This window comes from Pezoporus wallicus, unplaced genomic scaffold (genome assembly GCF_028554395.1).
Source record: "Pezoporus wallicus isolate ANWC-B61680 ecotype Strahan unplaced genomic scaffold, APGP_CSIRO_Pwel_v1 contig_8517, whole genome shotgun sequence".
Taxonomy (NCBI): Eukaryota; Metazoa; Chordata; class Aves; order Psittaciformes; family Psittacidae; genus Pezoporus; species Pezoporus wallicus.
In genome coordinates, this window is record NW_026635263.1 from 471,876 (window position 1) to 493,342 (window position 21,467).

Sequence of the window (21,467 nt, forward strand, 5' to 3'; positions counted from 1 at the left end):
TGCCAAAGAAATACATTTGATGTGCTGAAAATGCACGGAGCCAGGTCGGGGTGGGTAGGGCAGTGTAAGGGAAGGGCAATGGGACAGAGCAAGCTGAGCTCATTGCCAGTGTGCTGGAGGTGTGGAGCAGCTCTGCCTCACTGGGAGGTGCTCGGGCAGTGCTGCACCAGGGCTGTGCTGCCTGAGCCGTAGGGAACCTCAGGGGCAGTCCAACACTGCGACAAGCTGTGCCTTACAGGGGCTGGGCTTTGTGTTATGGCCAGAGGCAGATCTAGAACTAACTCCTGTCCCTTTGGTTGCTGTCTGAGATGCACGTGAGAACAGGGCTGGTTTTCATGAGCTCACAGCATTTGATCTCCATCCTCTCTGGCTTTGAGTTCCTGGGTTTTTTTCCTATTGATTTATCTTTTGCCACCCAAAAACCCCTCCAGTTTGTAGCCTTATGAAAGGAAAAAGGGGTTTATCATAACACCGCTGGTTGAAAACTACAAATACACCAAAGCTTTGCTGTGTCACGTCAGAGGGATTTGGCTTTGGACCACAGGGATTGCCTGCGACGGTCTGTTCACCCTGCTGCCTCGCCAGCGTGGGTATAGCCATTTCCAAAGGCGACCCCGGCAAGCCAAAGAGCTGAATTTGTTTCACTGCAGCGTTTGCTGCTGAGTTATAACCCATGGGCTCCATCGAGGGAGCAGAGCCCTGGGCAGTGCTGGTGGCTCAGTGCTCCTCAATGCCCCCAGTTTCACCTGCCTCTGCCCTGAGGAACCTCACTGGCTCCAGGCAGGGCCATTAAGCGGCTTTGATGCTGAATCACGCTGCGGGCTGCCAACATTGCAGAGGGTTTGCATCTGTCTTTTTCCATCGTAGACATGGATGGAAATGGAAGCGCTGTGTCTGGTACCAGCTCTGGGGCCATAGGGGCTCATTTGTGATCCCTGCTGCCTCCTGTGTGCGTGCTGCTTTGCTGGGAGAGGGAAGGAGTCATCTTTGGGAAGCTGTGAGGCTGTCACCTCCAGTAAGTCCTGCCCTGGGCTGCCCAAGTGTGTTGTACAGAGACAAGAGCTGTGTAGGACAACCAGTTCATCCCAGACTTGGCAATGAAGCTGAGCTGGGTTGGAAGCAGCAGTGCCATTCGTTCCCAGAGGATGCCAGAGCTGTGAGGCGAGGGGAGGGTGTCAGGATACAGCTGAATGAAGTGGTTGTGCACTTCAGCTGCAGTAAGGATCAGTGGCCTTGGCTGAGCAGTGTGCTGTTACACAGAACCAAACCCTGGTAGTGACCCAAGGAGTGTGTGATCCACAGCCAACAGCCTTCCAGCCTGTCTGGGAAAAGGCTGAAGGCAGTGGGTTTGGTAACGGCTGGGGTTTCAAGCCTCGGTTTAAGGGATTTATAAAGGGACTTGGTTCCTGGAGCTGCCTGCTTTTAGGCTTTTTGAATGGAGGCAGGTATTGCTGTCACCCTTGAAATCTATGGCTGGATCAATAATTTGGGGGTTTGGGCAGATGTGGAACGTGTTCTGCTGTACTCGGTTGGGCACCGCGCAGTAGGGCCAGCAGTGAGCAGCGGTTCCTAGTGACTATTCCCCATCCCATCCCTGTGTGCTGCAAGCAGGGAGGACTCCTCCTCCTTCCCTGGTCTGGCAGCAGGCATCCCACAATAGAACCATGGAATAGTTCGGGTTGGGAGGACCTTCAAAGCTCATCCAGTTCCAAGCCCCTGCAATGAGCAGGGACATCTTCCACTAGACCAGGTCCAAGGAGCTCAGTGCTGCTTGATTCCACAGCATGAGGCTGACCTGTCCGGACCTTCGTCTGCTCTGCCCTGTGCTGTTTTCTTCTGCCTTTTGCTTATCTGTATGGTTTTCCACCCACTGCACCCAAAATACCCGCTTCACCCTGCGCTTGCTCTGGGAGTGTGAAGCAATAGTTAAATGTTCAGATGTTCTCTCTCATTTAGACAGAAGAAACAAGTTCAGCTTTGACCATGCATGTTACATTTTAATTTATCTCATGCCAAGAAATACAAAGAAAGTGTATAGGATATACCACATCATCCTGCAGGGAAAGAAACACCCATCAGCAAAGAGAAGCACCCAGCTGCGGTTCCTGATGTGTTCATGCTGTGTGTGAAACGGGGCTCTTCCAGTTTGGCTTCGAAACAGGAGGAGCTGGTGCATGGACGGTGGTTGTGGCAGTGGGGGGATAGACCCTGCGCTTCCATGCAAGGATCGCGTCCTGGGCACCATCTAACACGTGGCATCAGGGTTGCCTTGGTGAATCCTGCACACGTTCCCTTTCTGATGTTTCTTATCCCGGATGGGTATTTATAGGTTCGAATTTTGCTACCTACTGGTGTCAGCAAATGCTTTACAAACATTCCCACTCTGCAAAGGCTGCTTTTCCCCAGCACCCCCTTGGCTTGTGCCCAAGCTTGGGAGTTTTCAGTTCAAACCGAGCGGTCTTCGCCTAAATTAAAGGTTTTCTATCGAAAGAAAAACGACCTTAAATCTGCGATTGCCTCAGCTTGACTGCGCAGCCCTGGCCATGGTCCTGTGACAAGGACCCGAGTGATCGGGTGAGGTTGGGCACACTGGGGATACAAAAGGAATAAGTCATGGGAGCAGCCCAGCGGGTGCATTTCTGCAGCCTCCCCCTGGACTCTGAATGGAAACAGGGGATTAATTTTATCTAAAAGGCAGGATCTGCTCCCCTTGTCTACATGGAGAAGTCTGTATTTGGAAGGGCAGCTACTGCAGGGGTATGTGCTGGAGTCCGGGGCAGGGCCTTGGAGGAGCAGTTTCCCTCCTCCTGGATAACCCCTGTCAGTGAAGCCCAGCAATGGACACCCAACGAGACCCTGTCTGGACTGAGGAAAAGGCAGAGGATGGGGGGGAAGAGCCTGTGAGGCTCGTGCATTGCTCTAGGGGGGAAGCATGTGAAGTACAAACAGGGGACGAATGGGAACGGAGTGAAAAACCCACCAGTAAAATCAGACCCCCATTAGCAAGCAAAGTCTGAAATCAAATCTTCTGTTGCTTTCTCTCCTCCCTTTTGCCTCCTCTGTCGGCACCCGTCCGCGTGTTGCTGTGACCGACTGCTTCCTGCTAGACCTTTCCTGACCATCGGTCACTGCATCCGTAAGAAGCTGGTATGAAACCAAGCTACCTTGTCTGTCTTCCACCTAGCTCTTCTGTGTCACCCCGCAGAGCCCAGCTCTCCCCAAACCCTTGGCAGAGGAGCCCAGGGACACCAGCGATAGAGAGGTGCCACCAGCCACGTGCTCTGCTCAGAGACTCCTTCCCAAGCCGTGCAAGCTGTGTATTTATATCCCACCGGGACCTCACACTTGTCGATCGTAACTCCTACTTCAGCTTACATTTAGAGACGTTTCCCACCTTCTCCAGCTCTTCATCAAGCTATCCTCCTACCAGCTCCACCGCAGGTAAGGCTGCATTGCCATCGCATCGCTTGGATCTCTCACCTCTCTGTCACTAGGGGATAGAGATTGGCCAGACCCTGAGGATTTCATGACTTGTTTTAGTTGCAAACCTGGAAACCTCGATTCTGACGTGCGTGTGTGTGTGTGTGTGTGTGTGTGTGTGTGTGTGCAGGGAGGAGGCTGCAGCAGGCAGCAAAGGGCTGTCACAAGTACCAGGCCTTGCTTGTGGGGATGGAGAGGGAAAGTCTCTCCGTGACACAGCTGTGATCGCCCTCCTGCATGCTAAAAACACAGTTAAGGAGTGGAGCGGTTGTGCCTGGATGTGGCAGAATCACAAGGGATGCTGCTGCTCCCCATAGACCAAAAGAGGACCCCTGCCTGCTGCTGGCCCTAGTTTGAAGCGCTGTGATTTACCTCTCACAACACAATAGTAAGTGAGGTGAGTGTCAAGGGTTGGGGCCTCAGCACCTTTTTCTTCATGAATGCAAAAGAGGCAAAGAGGCAGCTGGGCTAGCATAAAACAGTGGGATGTGGAGAGCAAGGATTTAGTGGCAAAATACCAGGCTGCAAAATGTATGGGGAAGCTGGGGGAGAACAGGGAGAGGAGGCTTTCCAGATCATCCTGGGGAAGTTATTTCTCCAGCACTGGAAAGCCAGGATGCAAGGAGGGAAAAGATTGTGTCAGGAGGAGCTGTAGAGGCTTTCCCCTGGATTTGAATGCAGGGTAGGAACACAAAGCTGCATCCAAGAGGGCAGGATCATTGTATCTAATCAGAAAGAAGCTTTTAAAGTGAAAGGCATTTAAATGCACTTTTTCCCTTTTTTATTGTAGCTAACAGTGAGGCAAGAAGCAGTGACCTCAGCAGCCCCATGATCCAGGTGAAGACGGGAGGCACAAACCACATTGGGTACAAGCAACAGATCATCACCATGGGGTCTTTTGGGAAAGCTTCTGCCTTCTCCTGCATTCAGGTGAACTCTGATTCCTCAGTGCTTCCCCAGCCTGGGACTTCTGGCAAGGACCATTGCAGCTGCCTCGCAAGGCCCCCTTCTTCCTCCAACTGCAGGTATCCCAATGCGTCCTGAAGCGTGGTGTGTGTTTGCATAGATGCTCTTGGAAAAACCCAGTGTGAAGGAAATCTGCATTCATATGTGGTTTTAATGAGGAGGAGACAGAAACACAGGTTTCCTTATGGAGCTCATGTGACTGAGCAACTTTGCCATCGGTGCAATTAGAGCAGCGTAATGCTAACCCACCTCGTGGGGGGTGGCAGGGTTTAATCCTTTGAACGAGGGAAAGCTCTTTAGATGAAAGGCTTTATATAATGATAAAAGAGCATTTAAATTCTTCCTTAATAAATGTTGGGTGCTCTCAAGTACTATAACTCATTGCGGCAGCTTTCCCTGAATGTCAGCTCTTCCTGCCCAAGGAGGAGCTTGCTCAGCTCTTACCATAAGCTGGATTTTGGCAGCCCAAAGGGCAGAAGATGCACAGACAGGCAGCACTGCCCTTATAGATCTAGGGGAAAACAATGTGTGCTTCCCAGCAAGCAGCTTTTGGATTGGAGTGTTAAAGAAGGAAACGTCTGGGGGGGTTTGATGGGGTTTCATCAACCATAAGGGGAGATGCTGAGTCTCTAAGGAGGGTTTCTGAAGGGATCTGGTGCCAAGGGGCAGCCTGGCAGGGCTGTGAGTGGGAGCTCGCACCCAGCAGCGCTCAGGGGGGCCCCTGTTTGCTGAGGATCACAAAAAAATGAGCTGCAAAAGAAAGGTGGAGAATTCAGCCCATTTTCAAAGCCAATGCTTTGTAATAGAGCGCCGGCAAAGGGGTGGACGGGTATGGAGCCCAGGAAAAGTGCTGTAGGGATGTGCTATAGCTGTGAATCCCATTTAACACAGGGAAGAAAGGTAACAGCGTGTCTAGGGGACGTGGCTTTCTGCAGTGACTACCATGCAGAGCCATGGGCGTTCTTGTCACCTGTTTGGTTGCTCCTCTTTAAAGTGTTTTCTTCCACTAGGCTTTACTTGAGTTCCGGGGTAACTACAGCGTGGATTTACAGCGCACCCCACGCTGTGCTAACCCCACACGTGCACTCGCATAGTCCAGACAAGAAGCCAGTGCCAAGCAGTTACCATGTGTGAAGTTTCTTATGGGGTGCAGTAGGTTCTCCATGCAGACAAGCCCTCGGGAATGTTTGATTTGGTCTAAGGTTTGGGTTGTTTGGGGTTTTTTCTCCCCAGAAGATTGATTGTTGGGAGCAGAAGTGCCTTGAAGCACCTTGTACCTTGGTGCAGTCCATGTATCTTGGTGCCAGGTTGTCAGCTAGAGCCAACAGAAGGGCCAGGGAGTGCAGCTCTTGGTTGTGTACTTGTGCCCGCAAAGTTCTGATAAAAGAGAGGCTCAGCGAGTGCAGAGCCCATGGACATGGTCAGAAATCACCTACAAAGCCTGAATAAATCACAGGCAATAAAACTTTGCATAGTCCGGGTGGTCAGGTAGAGACCAACCTCAATAACAACCCACAGCACAGACAGGGTGAGGGGGAAGAAGAAGGGATGGGGCTGAATGGAGGCTCGAGGGAGCGTGTTGGGATTGGATCCCAGGGGAAAAAGCATGGTGTGGAAGACATGGCAGAGTGCACAGTACCTACAGGCAGCTTGGGAGGAGCAAAGTCTGTTTTCTTGTTACGTTAAATATAAAACATTAAAAAATAACACTACTTGTGGAACTGACCCCAGCCAGCTCCGGGGGTGCTGGAGACTTCCAGAGATGCAGAGCAGCATGTTAGGGATGGAGGGACAGGACCAGGGCTTTTAAACTCCTCTTTGCCTCTGAAAATCTCCTGGAAAGCCCTAAACTGAAGCCCAAAAGGGTTGGAAAGTGGGGGCTGGATCATGCTGAAGCTTCTGTGTGATGGACATGATGTGACATAAATATGTAAGTGGGTAGAACGGGCTCTCCGTGCCATGATACTGCTGCTACAGATACACCAGGCTCTTTTCTCAGCGCCATGAGTATTAACCTCGCTTTGGGTGCACAGAGAGGGAAACGGGTGGGTTCACAGAGACAGCATTATTTTTCATTCCATTAAAAACCCCACCGCTGGGTCAGGGTGAGGAGGAGCCTGGGGTTCTCATGCAGCAGCATCCTGCTCTCCCAGCTCTGAGATCTGCCCTAAGCGATAAAAGAGCTCATAGGAACAGACATGGAGAACATTCCCAAAGGCATGCAAATGGTCATTGTCTCTTTTTTGTTTGTTTTTTTTTTTTTTCATCAAAAATACAAAAGCACCCACCACATCCTCCAGCTTTTGCTGCAGTTTCGTGCGGAGCAGAGCCGTGGTCCTGCTGCAGCTCTGCTCTTCCCTCCTCCTCCATGGAGCAGCTCTCAGCTCCCGATGGCAGTTTGAGCTTTGGGGTTTTATTTTTATTGTAGAGACAGCATCTGACGATTTAAAAACCAACAACTCCCCATGGATTCAGTGACTTGTGCCAAAATCCTCAGGAGGATTCCTCAGAATGTCCTGTTCTCGCCTTTTAAAAGAAGCTTCCTTCTTGGAACTCCCTTCTCTTGTACTTTAGTTGTCTCCCCACTCCGTGAGTTTTGCTGGAGGGGAATGAGGTAGTGGATTTCCCCTTTCTCCTCTCTGCGTGGCATCCCATGTCCTTTCCCATTCCTTCTGGCGATGTTCGTTATCCCATCACTTGTACAAACTCATTTCCAAGAGGCGATGAAGTAGAAGCATGCGTTCCTTCCGACGGCGTTCCAGAGCAGGCTGTCCAGGGCTGCCCACCTACACTGTGACAATTTTTTGTTGCAAGGCTGAAAGTAAAACCCCCAAAAGGAAAGTTGTCTTCCTCCTCTTCGAGGCATTTGCATGCTTTAAACGTCTTCTAGGAAACTGCAAAATAAAGAGAGTCTTAGGGCACCTTCCAGTAGTCACTGGTGCTTCCCTTATGCACTTGGGTTAGGCTTTGTTCTGAAGTTCCCGTTTGCCTGTGCTGCATGCTGGTCATGATGGGTTGGCAAATGGGTTTGTGTTTGGGAGGCTCCTCAAACATTTTGGGATTGGGCAGGTTGATTCGTGTGCTGAAACCCTTCAGTTTTTACCCCACTATGCCCTTGTAAACCCATCACAGGCTTTGCCGGGGAAAGATCTGTCTCCGGGGGGACCTTGTATGGTCACCATCATGCAATGGGAAGACTTTCCATTCTGGCCCTTTGAATAGGGTGTGTTGTTGCTGCAAGGGCCCTGTTCTCCAAGGTGATCTGCATCTGTGTTTGCAGTTCATGATGGTCATGATTAGTGTGCTACCACTGCAGCTGGGGTGAGAACTGAGCACCACCTGCCTTAGGGTAGTGGTTGGTGATGGTGGGCATGTGTGTCCTATACAGTGGGTTATAGACCAGGGAGGGTCCTGCTCTAGCTGGGCTGGGGAAAAGAGAAGGAGATGTTACCTCTGATGCTGAGTGAAATGTAGAGCACGATGATGATGGTCCCCAGGACGATGGAGACGACGCTGAGCAGCCTGGCCATGCGCCCGAGTCGCCGTGCTCCATCCAGGTCCCCTTGCTGCCCGCTGTTCCTCGACTGGGGGAAACACAGAAAAAGGCTCTTAAGGGTAGCCTTGGCTGTAGTCCCCAAAATGAGAGGTGATGTGATTCCCCCTGTGAGCCCATGGCTTTGGCAGCCCATGGTCTTGCTGAACTTACATGGCTTGGAGAAGCCCCGCCTTGAGATGCTGTTCTGCTTGTCCTGGATAGGAGCTGGGCTGGCTTGAGTCTGTCTTCTGTTAGAGTGACTAAGAGCGAGTCCCAGCATGGGACAGGAGGCACAGCACAGCCCCAGCCCCTTTCTCTTCCATAGAAAACCCTGGAATTATTAAGTTCGGGTCCCAGAGCAGCTCAATTCTATGGGACTGCACCCCCCAGGGGCACCACTGCCTTTCTGTGCAGGGAAAGCATCCTGCCACCATCATCTTCTGCAAATCCATAATTGAGAAGCAATGTCTATTACAAGTTTAACAGTCACTGACAAGCTGCAAAAGCAAAAGCAGTGACAGACGTTTCCTAAGCAGCATGTGGCCTCTTTGCTGGCTGCTGAACTGAATGTGTGTGTGAGAGGAAGGGGCTTTCATAAAGTGGACACTAACTGCTGGCTTTCATCTTGTGCTGGGATGTGATTTGGTGCCTCTGGTTTACCCTGGATTTCTGCATCAGCATAGATGGGTTGCGTTCACCAGCTCTGTTACTAAATGCAGTCCTCCTACAGTGAGCTCCTGCTCTTATGTGTGCTGTAGGGAGGGAAGGAATAGGCCATGCAGCTTCTCTATTCTGCTTCTAGTTCCATTGTGATTTCCCCTGCTGCTCTTCAGCTCCATTGTGATTTCCCTGCCTGATTTCTTCAGACAGCTCAGTAAAAGCTTTCCTAACTAAAAGAAATGGCTCCCTGGCTGTGGCAGAAATGAGGAATTGGATGGGGAAAGCACTGGAGGGTGCCTGGAAATTACTATGTGTAGACTCATTAAAGGATTAAGAGAGATCCCCAACGGTTGGAGCTAAAACAGGACTTGCCTAGTGCTGGTGTTGGTGGGCCCTGCTGTTGTAGCCAGCTCTCAGTGGGATAAATTGCAGCAATGGCAACCCAGGGTGGATGGAACACACAGCTTGAAAACTGCTTTTCACTGCTCCGTCAGGGCTGGCCACCCATGGGCTTGACAGAGATCTAGACCCTGGGGGCAGCTCCAGGGAAGTTAGTGAAGCTTCCTTAGGGAAGGGCTGCTGCTGCCACAGCTGCAAGGCGCTGGATGGTTTGAGCAGATTTGGGCTCATACCCAAAAGGAAAAGACTTAGATTGGATTGAGCATGGGCTCACCCAGACCTTGCCTGGTGCCTGATGGTGCACGAGGGTGATGCTGTGGCCTGACTCCTCCATGCTTTGATGCCAGCTCTTACTGCCCTGTGTTCAGCAGTGCTGCTGACCTGCTGGGCAAGAGAAGCCTCCACCTCTGCCACCCACACACAGCAGCCTGAAGACCAAGCAGAGCTCACCAGATGAAGCACAATACACAGCTGCATGGTAAACTTTCAGAGTAAGTGATTAAATAAGGACTGATCTTGCTTCTCGCACTTGTAATTGGCAAATCACTTGCTTCCCAAGTGAAAAATACTGGAAGTAAGAATTCCTTGTGAGGAAGCAGCATCACTGCTGAGAGAAGAGCCCGCAGTGCTCCTTGGCTTGCTTGGAGCGAGCATGCTGGGGCTTCCTGCACTTGGCTAAGGGAGGCCCTAGCACTTAGCAGAAGGGCTCTGAGCTGCACCACGGCGAGGTTATTGTGGTGGAATTACTCACCGTGCGTCAGCATTTGCTGTGTGTGGTAGAGAGGCTGGAGCGCCTCCATCAGCAGAACAGGAGCTCCCTGCTCGGGAAGAGGCAGATAGGAGCAGCGCGGCTCTCCAGGCAGAGAAACCTTCCCGAATTCACATAGTGCCCTTCTGCCTCCCATGAAATCCATTGGGAAAGGGTTTTGGAGGGAGGGGAATCGGATAAGGGGGTTTAAAGTCTATACAGGCAACGTTTTCCACCTTGATCCAGTTGAGGAGTTTGGCAAAACTCCCTTCGACTTCACTGGGGACAGGCTTTTGTGGATACTTTAACTGCCGCGGAGCAGTTACTCTTTCTTTAGAGCTGGTTTTAAGTATTTAATGTTTTTACAGGGGTTAAGTCTTCACCTGTTCCATCCACCTCCAGCCATGCTGCCTTGGCTGAGCCAGGGCTTAGGAAAAGAGGGAAACCAGGAGCAGGCTGCTGGGCTGCCTGCAGGTCCCCCGTGTACCAGCTCCTCCCTTTGGAGTGTGGCTGCTACAACTGGGGAAACAGCTAAGAAAATAAATATGCTACCTAAAAAGAGTTAAAGATGGCAGTACATTGTCCTTGCCCATGGCAGGGGGGTTGGAACTGGATGATCTCAAGGTCCTTTCCAACCCTAACTGTTCTATGAATCTATTAAAACAATCCCACTTTCCTTTCAAAAGAAGTCTGTCTCAGAAATAACTGCACTGGAAATGGTCCCCTCTCAAATGTTTTGAAATGAAATAGGAGGCCCAGCACAGCTCCAGCACTAACTGAGGAATGTCACTGAGGATTCAAATGAACAACTACTTGACTCTATTGCACCATTTCCACTTCATCTTGCTCCCTTTTAGCAGCACCATGACCAAATGGTCTCCAGCCCAGGCTGTGTGCTGGCTGCTGCTCCACAGTGCTCCGTAGGTGAAGTGCAGCTTTAAAGGCTTCCATGTTCTCGTTTTAGTTTGTATCACCATGTAAATAACATAGCAGAGCCTCAAAGAGGCAGCTGCTTCCACTGCATCCCTGCAGCCGTCCTGCTCCGCTCTCTTGACACCCTCTGTAACACCATCCCCAATGCTGGCACCAAGAGAGCTCAAGACTTTGCTCCTTCTGGTCTCGGCAGCCCGTTTGACAGACCATATCCAAAACCAGCGGGATGCAGCCGAGAGCCAATTCTCATTACAGAACAGGAGGTGACAAAATGAAGCCGGTGAGAGCCGGGGAGGATGCGGTACCCAGGGATTGACAGGATCCCTGCCCTGCTCACTGACAGCTTCCAACGATGGGGATTCTTTTTTGGGCTCCGTTTTTTTGTAACATGTGTAATATTTTTGCAGGGGGTGGGATAGATTGCCATGAAATCCGCAGCTTCAGCTGTCTTCTAGGGAAAGCACATAAGCTAAGGAATTGGATATATTTATCACTAAAGCCTCTGGAAGTGTTTATTGTTCATTTACCCTGAACAATTCTGAAACATAGATCAGCACCGGCACGGGCTGTTTAGCTAGCTATTGTTACTGTACATGTGTTATTCATTGGTGTGGAACAGTTGGATTTTAGCTCTCTAGTAGCACTAATCCTGTGTTTTGCTTTCCACATAAAAACATTAACATCTTGTTTATTAATCGAGACTCGCCAAGGCAGAATATCCCAGAAAGGCTGGAGGGCTATGGGGGAGTGAGGCGCTGTGGGTGTGCCAAAGGGATTCCCTGTGGTGGTGCAGCAGCAGCAAATCAGTAGGGCACTAGAAGTGGGGCTGGAAGGACAGGATGCACCACAGCACCTGTGGGGCCAGGTAAGGCTGGGTGACTCAAAAGAGGTATTAATCTGACCTGCGTTCAAACTATTCCCTGTTCAAGCTGCTGCTCTGGAGGTTCTTTTTGTTAATAGATTGCCTAACTTGCCTTGTTGCAAAAGAATGCAATTACTTTTCCATGCTAGTTTACAGGGATGGAGAAGATGGATCGTCACCTCCTCTTCCTCGCAATTGTTTCCAATTTATGAACTGGCTTCAGTTGCACTCTGCTGCCTTCCACCAGTTACTCAGAATAAAACCCTCAACACTTGCCTTGAAGAAAACATTCTAAGAGAGATATAAATCACCATCAGACCTAGAGGACTGTGCCATTTAACATGAATTAATGATAATTAGACTTCTCCCACATCTTTGGGGAATGACAGTACTGATTTGGGATACAAAGTGCCGTGCAGAATTGCCCTCCCTGTTACTGTATGCTGGTTCTGGGTGGATTTACATATTTTTTTCAGTTCATTTAATTTGTTTGGACTTTTGTACACTGATAAGTGACCGGTCTCTTCTTCCCTGAGGTGGCTGCACTTTGGTTGGAAGGCGGAGGGTTTTGATAACAGCCCTACAGTGTGTGTGGTACCCAGCCCTGCCCTGCACTCCTCCAAGATGGGTTCCAAAGCTGCGCTTCCCTTGTGTCCATCAGCCTCACTCTCTGGCTCGGGGAAGGACCCGAACCCCTCGGTGCAGCCAGGTCCTTGCTTGGTCAAGAAAACACATCCAAGTGTCATTGGAGGAGCCTCCAGGTAACTCATTTCCACAAGACAGCATTATCAGGGCCAGGCTGAGGGCCAGAGCTGATTTTCTTTTTCCACCACTGGCCATAGGCCCTGCTGGGATCTGAGAGCAGCTTTTGAACACTGATTTATGAGACAACCCAAAAGCATTCATTTGCTTTCCTCTCTTGTTACTGCTCATTACTCAGGAAAAATAAGCTTTCATGTGCAAAAAGCATTGACTTAGGAAAGAAAAAGACAATGGCAAAGCTAAAGGAACATCAGCACATTGTGGAAAGTTCCCTCTGCTGCACCAGCCACCGGGAATCACGAAAGCCTGGTTCCTGTTCAGGTCTGGGGGTTGGTTTTATTCTGCAGGGAGACCTAAGCCTGTGGCAGCCTTTGGAGTCACTGGGAATTACATTCCTCCCCCGTGTAAGCATCAGTTGATGCCCCAAGACCTATTCCTGCTGCCTCTGGTCAATGCTGTTACTTGCTTTGGAAGCAGAAGGCAGCCAAGTAGTCTTTCTGCCTTGTTGGTCCTGCCTGCCTTTGGGTTTAACACAGTAAATACACACCAGTGCCTCTCTGTCTAGCTGTATTAACTAACTTCTGCTCTTTCATCACTGTTTATTCTTCTACTCCATGGGGTTTATGTGGCCCACAGCACATCCCCACCGCGCTGGAGGCTGTAACGCCTGCAAGAGAGAGTGTGAGAATCTATTTTGCATGAAGGCTAATGTGGTTGGAAAATCCCCGTGAGAGACCTTGTTTATTACCATGGATATGCAATACCCAGCTGCTTTCCCTCTCGTTGCAGTGCAAAGCCAAACAAGGCTGGCTGGCTTCCCCGTATGCTGCCTAAACAGGCTCCACCACACAACTGTACTAAGCAGATGACAGCTGGCATTGGCAGAAATGATGATTCCTCCTCAAAATGGAAACTGGTCTCTCTAGAGGGCTTTCTGTGGCAACTGCTGGTGTCTGTCCTCAAGTTGGTGGGGGTGGGTTTGGGGGAAATGCTGGCTGTAGGTACCCTTCAGTGTATTTGTGTGGTAAGCAGGGAATTACTTTCCCTGACATGATTTTCAAATAGATTTGTCTCCGTTGTAAATTAAAGGTATAAAAGGTGCCCAGAGGCTGAGCAGCAATGTAAGGGGGTGACTACAGTTGCAGGGCTGTGCTGACTGAGCCACCCTCTACTTGAGATGGGCAAGAGGCTGGCTGGCTTTATTCTCCCCTGCTCTGCTGTTGGTGTATTTGCTGAGGTGGGGACGATATTGAATGGAGAAAATAGCTTCTTCAGGGCATCTAACAGAGGTGCAGGTGCAGCCTGTCGCTTTGAGGTGTCCGAGGAGCCAGCCTCCAGCCAGGGTCTCCCCTGCGCTGCAGGGCTGGGCTCGGCTGCTGGGTGGTGCGGAGGGAGGGAGGGAGATCCCTTGTCCTCGCTTCGCCTCGCAGCTCCTGCCCGGGGAAGCCCAGCGAGTCGCTCTGGACCGCTGCCGGGCGGCAGGGACCGCGCTTTCCTGGGTGCGCCCGCATCCCATCCTCAAATCCCCGCCATCCATCTCCATCCCGTCACCTCCCCGGGAGCTGGCCCCGGTTGGGAAGCCGGTCCCCGCCCGCCTCCCTTCGGCACAGCCATGGAAGCACCGAGCAGCGGCACTGCGCGGCAGAGCCCCCCGCGATCCCGGTTGGGCTGCGGGAGGTGCGCGGGCTCCTCCCGCCCCGCTCCCCGCCGCGTCCCGGTCCCCGCCGGTGCAGCACCGCGGACAGCTCCGGAGCGGCCCCGGCCCCGTCGAGGCGGCGGCAGCGGGAGAGGCTCCGGGCGGGTCCGGGCACACGGCGGGTCCCGCACTCACCATGATGGAGAAGACGAGGCCCACGATGTTGATGGGCCAGACGGGGCAGAAGCAGGAGAAGATGGCGAGCACCAGGTAGTCCCGCGGGCGGCCCTGCTCCGGTGCCGCCGTGCTGGTGGCGATGGAGGAGGCTCTGCCCAGGCTGAGCCGGGACGGCGAGAGCGGAGGCGCCTCCAGGTGCCCGACCGACACCGACTTGTAGGAGAGCCCGTGCCCGTTGCGCTCCGCCTCGCCGGGCAGCGCGGCCGTGAAGGATTTGGAGCCGCGGAGGCCCTTTTCCTCCCGACTCTCAGTCGCCGCCAGCAGCTTCTCGGTCTCCTGGAAGCGGGTGGGCAGCGCCGTGCCCGAGCCCGAGCCGGAGCCCGAGCCCGAGCCGCCGGGCGCGGAGCCGGTGCTCGCCATGGCCCGGCGGAGCGGGCTCCGGGAGCGCCCCGCAGCCGCCGCTCTGCGCCCGGGGCCCGCCGCCCCGCGGGAGGCCGTGCCGGAGGAGGGGCCAGCCCGGTTCAGCCCCCGGGGCAGGATTGGGGCCGCGGACCGCCCCCGGGGTGTCCCCGATCCCCCCCGCCCCTCGGCTGCGCTCAGCCTCCTCCCGGCTCTCTGCCCCCGGGGATGCGGTGGGTGGGGAAGCCGGGGTGTCCCCTGTCGCCTCCAACCGAGGCTCTGCCCCGCCCCACCGATCCCCCGCTCTTCCCGGGGGCTCCCACGGGCTCGGCTCCTCTGCAGCGGAACGTGAGAGCCCAGCCCTAAGCGGGGCGCAGGGCGATGCCGAGGGCAGCTCCGTGCCGGGTGCCGGTGCACACAGCCCTGCTGTTCCTGGGGCTCTACTGGCCGCAAGCCTTTCCTCGGCTGGGTGGGGGACATGCGGCAAAGACCAGAGCCACACACCCGTCATCGCTGCGGAGAGGGGCTAGAGCTGCCCTGTGCCCTTTGCAGGCAGGAGCTGCCCCGGGTGTGATGGTGTCTGGGCAGTCGGTGGGTGCCCGGCGGTACCGCTGGTTCCATCTGCTCTGGGAAAGCATCTCAGGGCGAGAGGAGGTCCTGGGCCCTTTGTGAGGAGCTCACCCTGCCCTCGCTTTGTGTGGGTGAGAAAGCGAGAGACACAGCGACTGCAGACACCGACACCAAATCTGTGTGGTCCTGACCTGCAAAGGAGAAAGGGTGCTGGTGCAGGGGTGGGTTACATCCTGCAAAGCAGCTAACAACATCCTTGGGATCAGGGGGTGCTGTGAGGGGCAGGATGGAGGTATAAATACCCCACATGGGTGGATGGCTGGCAAAGATGGATGTTTTCCACCCTTTCTGTATTATGCATCAGTCCCAGATTTGTCAGGGATTTCCCTGGCAGTAAGTGCCATCTACGGGGCGCACCCAGCACCTTCTGCCTCTCCAAAAGGTGCCTCAGGAGCAGCGGGGTAACCACCAGAGCTGGGGGTAAAACACTTAGATGCGAATTTGGGTGGGGAGAGTGGTTCATTGCGTCAGTTACTGCTGGGTTTCATTTAAACCTTCTTTGAATGACGGTACTGCTGTGCTCTCCCTCCCCACGTGATGGGTGCTGACAGAGCAGGGGTATGCGCTACTCCAGGGGGGAGCCAGAGCTGGGAAAGCCACCCAGAGCAGGGATGCTGTTGGAAGAAGCAGGATTCCTTCAGAGGACATCGCAGCAGGCCTTCTCTTGGCAACGGGAACATCTGTTGGATATTAAAGCCAAGATGCCTGACACCGTCAGCACTTTAAAGAGGCTCCTTTGCTGAGCAAAGAGCTCTCTCTCCTGGCTGCTGCAAGCTTTCCTCTGCTCATTGCCCAGCTCCCTTGTCCCGCCTGGGGATTAAGGGAGGAGGAGGAGATCCTGGAGAGGGACTGGCACAGGGGAGCGGAGGGTTGAGGTGGTTGTTCCCTCTCATATTCCATGGTTGAAATGTCCCCCGCAGGGAAAGAGCTCAGACTGCCCTCGGTGTGTTGGCAGACAGTGCTGGAGCTCGACTGGGAGCGCTGGGAAAGGAGCAGCAGGGCTGGAGGAGCTCTGTGGGCGCTCAGCACTGCGGGAACGCAAGCAGTGTGATTTGCCCTATCCAAGAACCTGCCGGCTGTGATGTATGTGGCTGTAAAACCCAGCCTGATTCCTGCAGCAATTCCAGTTTGCTGAGCCTCAGGTTGAAGGGAGCCCTCTCAGCACCCCGGCCAGTCCAAGCTTTCTAAGCCAAAAGGAAGGGGCCTTTTTAGGGAAATCCCCCCTTCCTCCCCACTCCTGGGATCATCCGGGAGCATTCTATCAGCCTGTACCACCAGAGCCACTTTGCCACAATCAGAACCTGCAGACAGATGGGTGGGTTTTATGAAAGCCAGCATCTGTCTCCCCTCCCAGCCTCACAAATCTGCTGGGCACATTGGCATCAATGAGCTTAGCAGCCAAAGTCCCAGGGCACCAACCTTCCCCTGGTTCTGCCCCCCTCCTTCCGCAGCGGGAGCCAGAGCAACCAGCCAGCCAGAGGCTTTAGTGTGATCCCCGCAGCCCATCTGTCCACCCCACACACATTAACATCAGTGCTGCAGTGCTGGGTTTATAAGCCATGTTTTCTCACAGAGCAAGCAACAGAGAATAAATAACAGCGACAACCAGCAACGGTGAAACCTCGCAACAGGAAACACGGAGCTGGCACTTCCAGAGGACTTCCCACATTCTCCAGTGTTACCACAGAGCAGAGACCCACAGCAGGGTCCCGTACGGCATGTTGGGGGCTCACAGCTCTTACCAGCAGCACAGCTGAGCCCTGCATCGTGTAGTGCTTTCCTCGCACACAACAGCCCCTTCCCACTCCCCCCCCGACACACACACACCATGTGTCCCGTGGATCCATTACCTTCCCTGCACCATCTCTCCACCCCAGCCCCGTGGGTCAGTGGATGGGGAGGCACTGCTGGTGTCCCCAGCTCTGGCAATAGCCCAGCTGCCAGGGCATGGCCCCGGACAGGGGGTCTTGCGGGCTGCCCGTGTATCTCTGCTGGCAGGCACCTCGCAGCCCAGGGTGGTGGGTCCCGCTGGAGCAATAGGCAGGGATGGGCACGGAGCGATCCTCCTTCAGGCTCTCGTAGTGATGGAGCTGCCTCTCGGGGGAAAACGCAGTGTAGAGAGGGGATGGAGGGCAGCGCTGCAAAGCGGCTGTGGAACCAGGCTCCCATGGGAGCTGGGGATGGCTGGGCTTCACCCCTGGCTCCTGCACAAGGACCCCGGCCCGGCTGCGGCACTCGGAGTGCCAGCAGCACCCGGCACCGTGCAGGGACAGGGACAGAGCCGTGATCCTGTTGATGGCTCGCCGCAGGGTAGCGATTTTAGAAAGCCTTTTGCCCCCGAGGTCGTGTTTGAGGGCCAGCCGCAGGGCGTTGAAGGCTTGGTTGTAGTCCAGGATCCTCTTGCGCTCTCTGACGTTGGCAGCCATCCTCCTGGCTTTGGAGCGCACCGGTCTGCTCCTCTTCCTCACCTTCATCCCTTCGGCATCACCCAGGCAGGTGGCTGCTTCCCTGCGCTGGGAGACCCACAGGCCCTGCCCATAGCACGCCTGGGGTGTGCTCCCTGCTTCCAGCTCCTCTTCCGAGCTGTCGGGCTCTGGCTCTGCGCCTTTCCCCATGACTGCTCCGGACATGGCTGTGCTGAGGGGGAGCAGGAGAGGTGCTGCTGCGGTCCTGCCTCCTGTGGATGTGGGAGGCACTCCTCCAGCCACACGCAGCAGCCTCTAAAAACCCCACCATGGGCTCATCACGTGGCTGCATCCCGACCCTCCTCACCTCACCTGCCTGCAGGTGTGCTCCCTGGCCCAGGGGCACAGGGCGAGTCCGGCCTGGCCTCTGCCTGCAGGGATGCTCCTGAGCATGGTGCTGGGATGGAGCGTGGGGCACCAGTTCTGGGCTGCCCAGAGGCTGCAGTGGGCTGCTCACAGGGGGAAGCACCTCTACCAAGCACACATTGCAGTGGTTGCTTAATCCCTGCTAAGAGTTTGGGCAATGCAGGGGTTCCTTTGCCCCTTTGGCCTCTCCTCTGCTGGGTGAGCCTGCAACAGGGAATTCCTGGGTTTTATACATTGCTGTGGTTCAGAACCAGCCTGGGGCTTGGGCTGTGCTCCCACACACTCACTGCTGCTTCAGCATCTCTCATTTCCCAGCTAGGGGAAACCAAGGCACAGAGTGATGAAGTTGCTGAGGAGAAGACAAAATTGCTCCTGCCCCAGGAACAGGGCTGGAGCATTGAGCTGCTTTTGAGACAGTGCCTTCGAGCTGTTCCACGCAGCTGCACCCCAGGGAGCATCCATGGTGGGCACAGAGGTAGGTGGGTGCCTGGGTAGGAGCAGCCTCTGTGAGCCAGTGGAGGAATGTGGGGGACTTGGCACGCCTCTGCCCTCAGAGCAGGAAGCAGGAATGTGGCAGGGGGGATTGGGGCAGGTGATAAAAGAGCTAAAGTGCTACCTGCCTCCAGAGCCTTCCTGTCCTTTCCCAGCAGAGAGAAGGAGCCTGGGGGCAGAGCTGTCTGGGCTGGTGCTGCTGGGCCTGCCAGGCACTTCCTCTGGGGAAAAGGATGCTGAAAGCAGCTCCTTGTTCTCTGCATCCATCTCCAGGCCAGTGGGACACAAGGACTTGCCAGGTGCAACAGGTCTGGAGGCCATGGGGAGGGCCAGGTCCCTGTCCCCCTGACCATCACGTGTTTGCCCATCATTTCATTAGCGAGCAGCTGCTAAATGCCTTCCTGTGCAAGTGGCAATGCTATGAAAAATGGCCCAGGAGTGGGTCTGACAAATTGTTGGGGTGACTGGTGCCAAACCAGAGCCCTGGGAGAATGTGCCCCTCTCGATTCATCCCTTCCTATCCTATTGTCCCTGTTCACATTCGATCAATAGCCACAATTAGTGAGGGGCTATTTGTCTATTGCCCTTCTCCTCTCTTGGCTCTTTGAAGTTGGAGCTAATTTAGGCGCCTCTGCTCCAGGAACCCAATAAATCAGGAGCCAGGGCCTCGGGGATAGGGGAGGACCAGGCAGCGGGACTTCAAAGGGAAGTGAAGCTTGCACATATTTCTGAGCACTCACCTGTGCTCACTATGGCTCCCTTGTTCTCCCCAGCAGCCCTCTGGCTGCCCAGTCTTGCTCTGCCCAGGAGTGGATGCTCCTCCAGCCACTGACTTACCCACTGAGCTCAGGTCAGGAGCAAGGAGCTCTTTGGGATGCTTGAATGCCGGCAGGATGTGCATGCCAGTTCCACTTAGGGGTATGCCTGTCCAAAACCCAGCTATGCAAGATGTATCCCTGCCATGGGGATGGGTTTGATGAAGGCAGGAGGTGTGGTACAGAGCAGACGTGGAGGGGACTGATCTGGGCACAAATCCAGTCTCTGCTTGGGCAGAGGCAGGTGCAGAGAGCAGGCAGCAGTGCTGAGGCTGCCCCATCCTGCCCAAAGCCCCTATGAAACGCTGCTGGGGATTCCCAGCATCTTGGCTTTTGGGATTCAGCCCCAGCTCTCGGAAGCGGGCAAGGGCAGACCATAAATCACTGGCCATGGGATGCCACCCGCTGCCTGTAATTAGTGCATCCCGCTGGGCTGTCCCCACCTCATCCTGGATGCTTCCTACCTAGGTGCCCATTACAGGGTGGGAGGCCAGCAGGAACGCCCACCCAGGCCCTGCTCCCTCGGCCCCCACTGATTTATTGCCATGCGCTGGAGAGATTTATGGGCTGAGATGGGGAGCCAGAAATGTGCTGTAAAGGCTCTGCCGGGCCCTTCTGCCTGACAGATGATGAAAGAGCTGTAATTATCCGTCGCCATGCATAAATCAGGCCACTCACGGCACCCGCCTGCCTCCTCCCCAGCCTCCACAGAGGGGTTTGACCCCCGGGGATACCCCACCTCCCCAGCACATGTCACTGGGGCACTGCTGACTGGTGGGTGCTTGCCCATCCTGGGCAGCATCTTCACATGCTCATGGGTCCCACAGACCAGAGGCCTGGTTTGGGTGTCTTCACCCCCAGTGCTACTGCTGAGGGGGGTGGCTGCAGCCCAGGCAAAGAGCCCTGGACTGGCTGCTTCTCACCCACATCCACCCAGCACCCCCAAACTGCTGCTGCTTCCCAATGACAGCTGATGGGGCCACTGGGAGATGAACATCACTCACTGGAGGTGAAACGTTGATGGGGTAGTGAGAAGGCAGCCAATATGTGCTGGGGGCTGCCTGGCTCCTGGCAGTGTCCCAACACCATCCATCCTCCTCGGGGAGGCTGCACCTTGGGAAGGGAAACACAGCTGTGCTGGAGGGGCAACACGGAGAGGGAGCTGGTGGTGCTGAGGCATGAGAGCCAGGAACTGGGTTCTAGGTAGATGCTCACCCTTTGTGCTGGCCCCTACTCTTGGGTGGTGATGGAGGAGAAGGAAGAGGCAGTTGTGACACTGCCTGCACCCTGTGGGTGAATAAATAGGGTGCTTTGTTCTTGCTGGGGCAGGGCCAGGTGGCACAAGAGACACAGGCTTGTGAGTCAGCCACAGCCAGCCATCGTGCAGTGCATGGGAGGAGGCAGAGGAAGGCTGCACTGCCTGAAGGCTCCTGCCTCTGCCCCTGGCACCCTTCGAGGTCTGTGCCCCAGTTGCACGGCAGGAAGAAACCACTGAGGGTTGGAAAGCTTCATCCTGTGGGTTGGCACCAAGCCGGACACACGTGTTGGCCTGGCAGCTGAAATGCAGCAGGCACACACACCGTGACAGAGAGTGGGCAAAAAGCCTCACGTGGGCCTTCATCACCCTCCACAGGAGTTTGTGTCCATCCTGAGGCCAACAGGGCAGGCAGAGCATCACTGGTCATAGGATGATGGCCAGCAGATGCGCACACGGTGGCTGGCGAAGGGCAGCTCAGTGGCTCAGCAGCTACCCCGTGCCTTCAAGGCTCAGTTGCTGCTGGCTCGGGGAGCGGTTTCTCGCAGCATGTGGGATTATTTGTGCCATTCGCTGTCGCTCCGTTGGCTGCTCTGCCGCTGCCGCCCCAGGCGCACAGCATCCTCGCGGCTCCTGCGGGAGGTGCGGGTGGAGGAACCGATCATCCAAACAGCCGGGAACGCAGCACTGCCCCGGCTCGGGCTCCCCACCTCCGTCCCCTATGAAGCCCGCTTGGGACGCTCCAGGGACAGAGCGGCGGAGGTAACCGGTGACCGCCCGCTCCCTCCACCGCCGGCGGCCGGAGCCGAGCCGGGGGCGGTGTCCGCGCTGCTCCCCGCCCCGGCAGGGCCGGGCCGAGGCGGGGCGGGCCGGGGGCGGACCCCGAC

The 21,467-nt window shown here is 54.9% G+C and overlaps 2 protein-coding genes across 2 annotated transcripts; both read right to left on the reverse strand.

Moving 5' to 3' along the window:
• Positions 1–6,670: 6,670 nt before the first annotated feature.
• TRARG1 (trafficking regulator of GLUT4 (SLC2A4) 1) lies at positions 6,671–15,052 on the reverse strand. Its single transcript, XM_057415188.1, has 3 exons — positions 14,177–15,052; positions 7,898–8,030; positions 6,671–7,340 (listed from the first exon to the last, which is right to left on the reverse strand). The coding sequence occupies exons 1-3, from the start codon at positions 15,035–15,037 to the stop codon at positions 7,333–7,335; spliced, it is 1,002 nt and encodes a 333-aa protein (XP_057271171.1). The 5' UTR covers positions 15,038–15,052; the 3' UTR covers positions 6,671–7,332.
• Positions 15,053–17,073: 2,021 nt separating this feature from the next.
• Positions 17,074–17,817, reverse strand: BHLHA9 (basic helix-loop-helix family member a9). Its single transcript, XM_057414578.1, has one exon. It carries the CDS (start codon positions 17,815–17,817, stop codon positions 17,074–17,076), a length of 744 nt encoding a protein of 247 aa, XP_057270561.1.
• Positions 17,818–21,467: the final 3,650 nt, after the last annotated feature.

Coding starts and splice junctions, on each gene's coding strand:
- TRARG1 (XM_057415188.1), bottom strand. CDS start 15,037: ATGTCCCCCACCCAGCCGAGGAAAGGCTTGCGGCCAGTAGAGCCCCAG. Junction 8,031..14,176: donor GCCTCGTCTTCTCCATCATG/GTGAGTGCGGGA, acceptor TGTTTCCCCCAG/TCGAGGAACAGCGGGCAGCA.
- BHLHA9 (XM_057414578.1), bottom strand. CDS start 17,817: ATGTCCGGAGCAGTCATGGGGAAAGGCGCAGAGCCAGAGCCCGACAGC.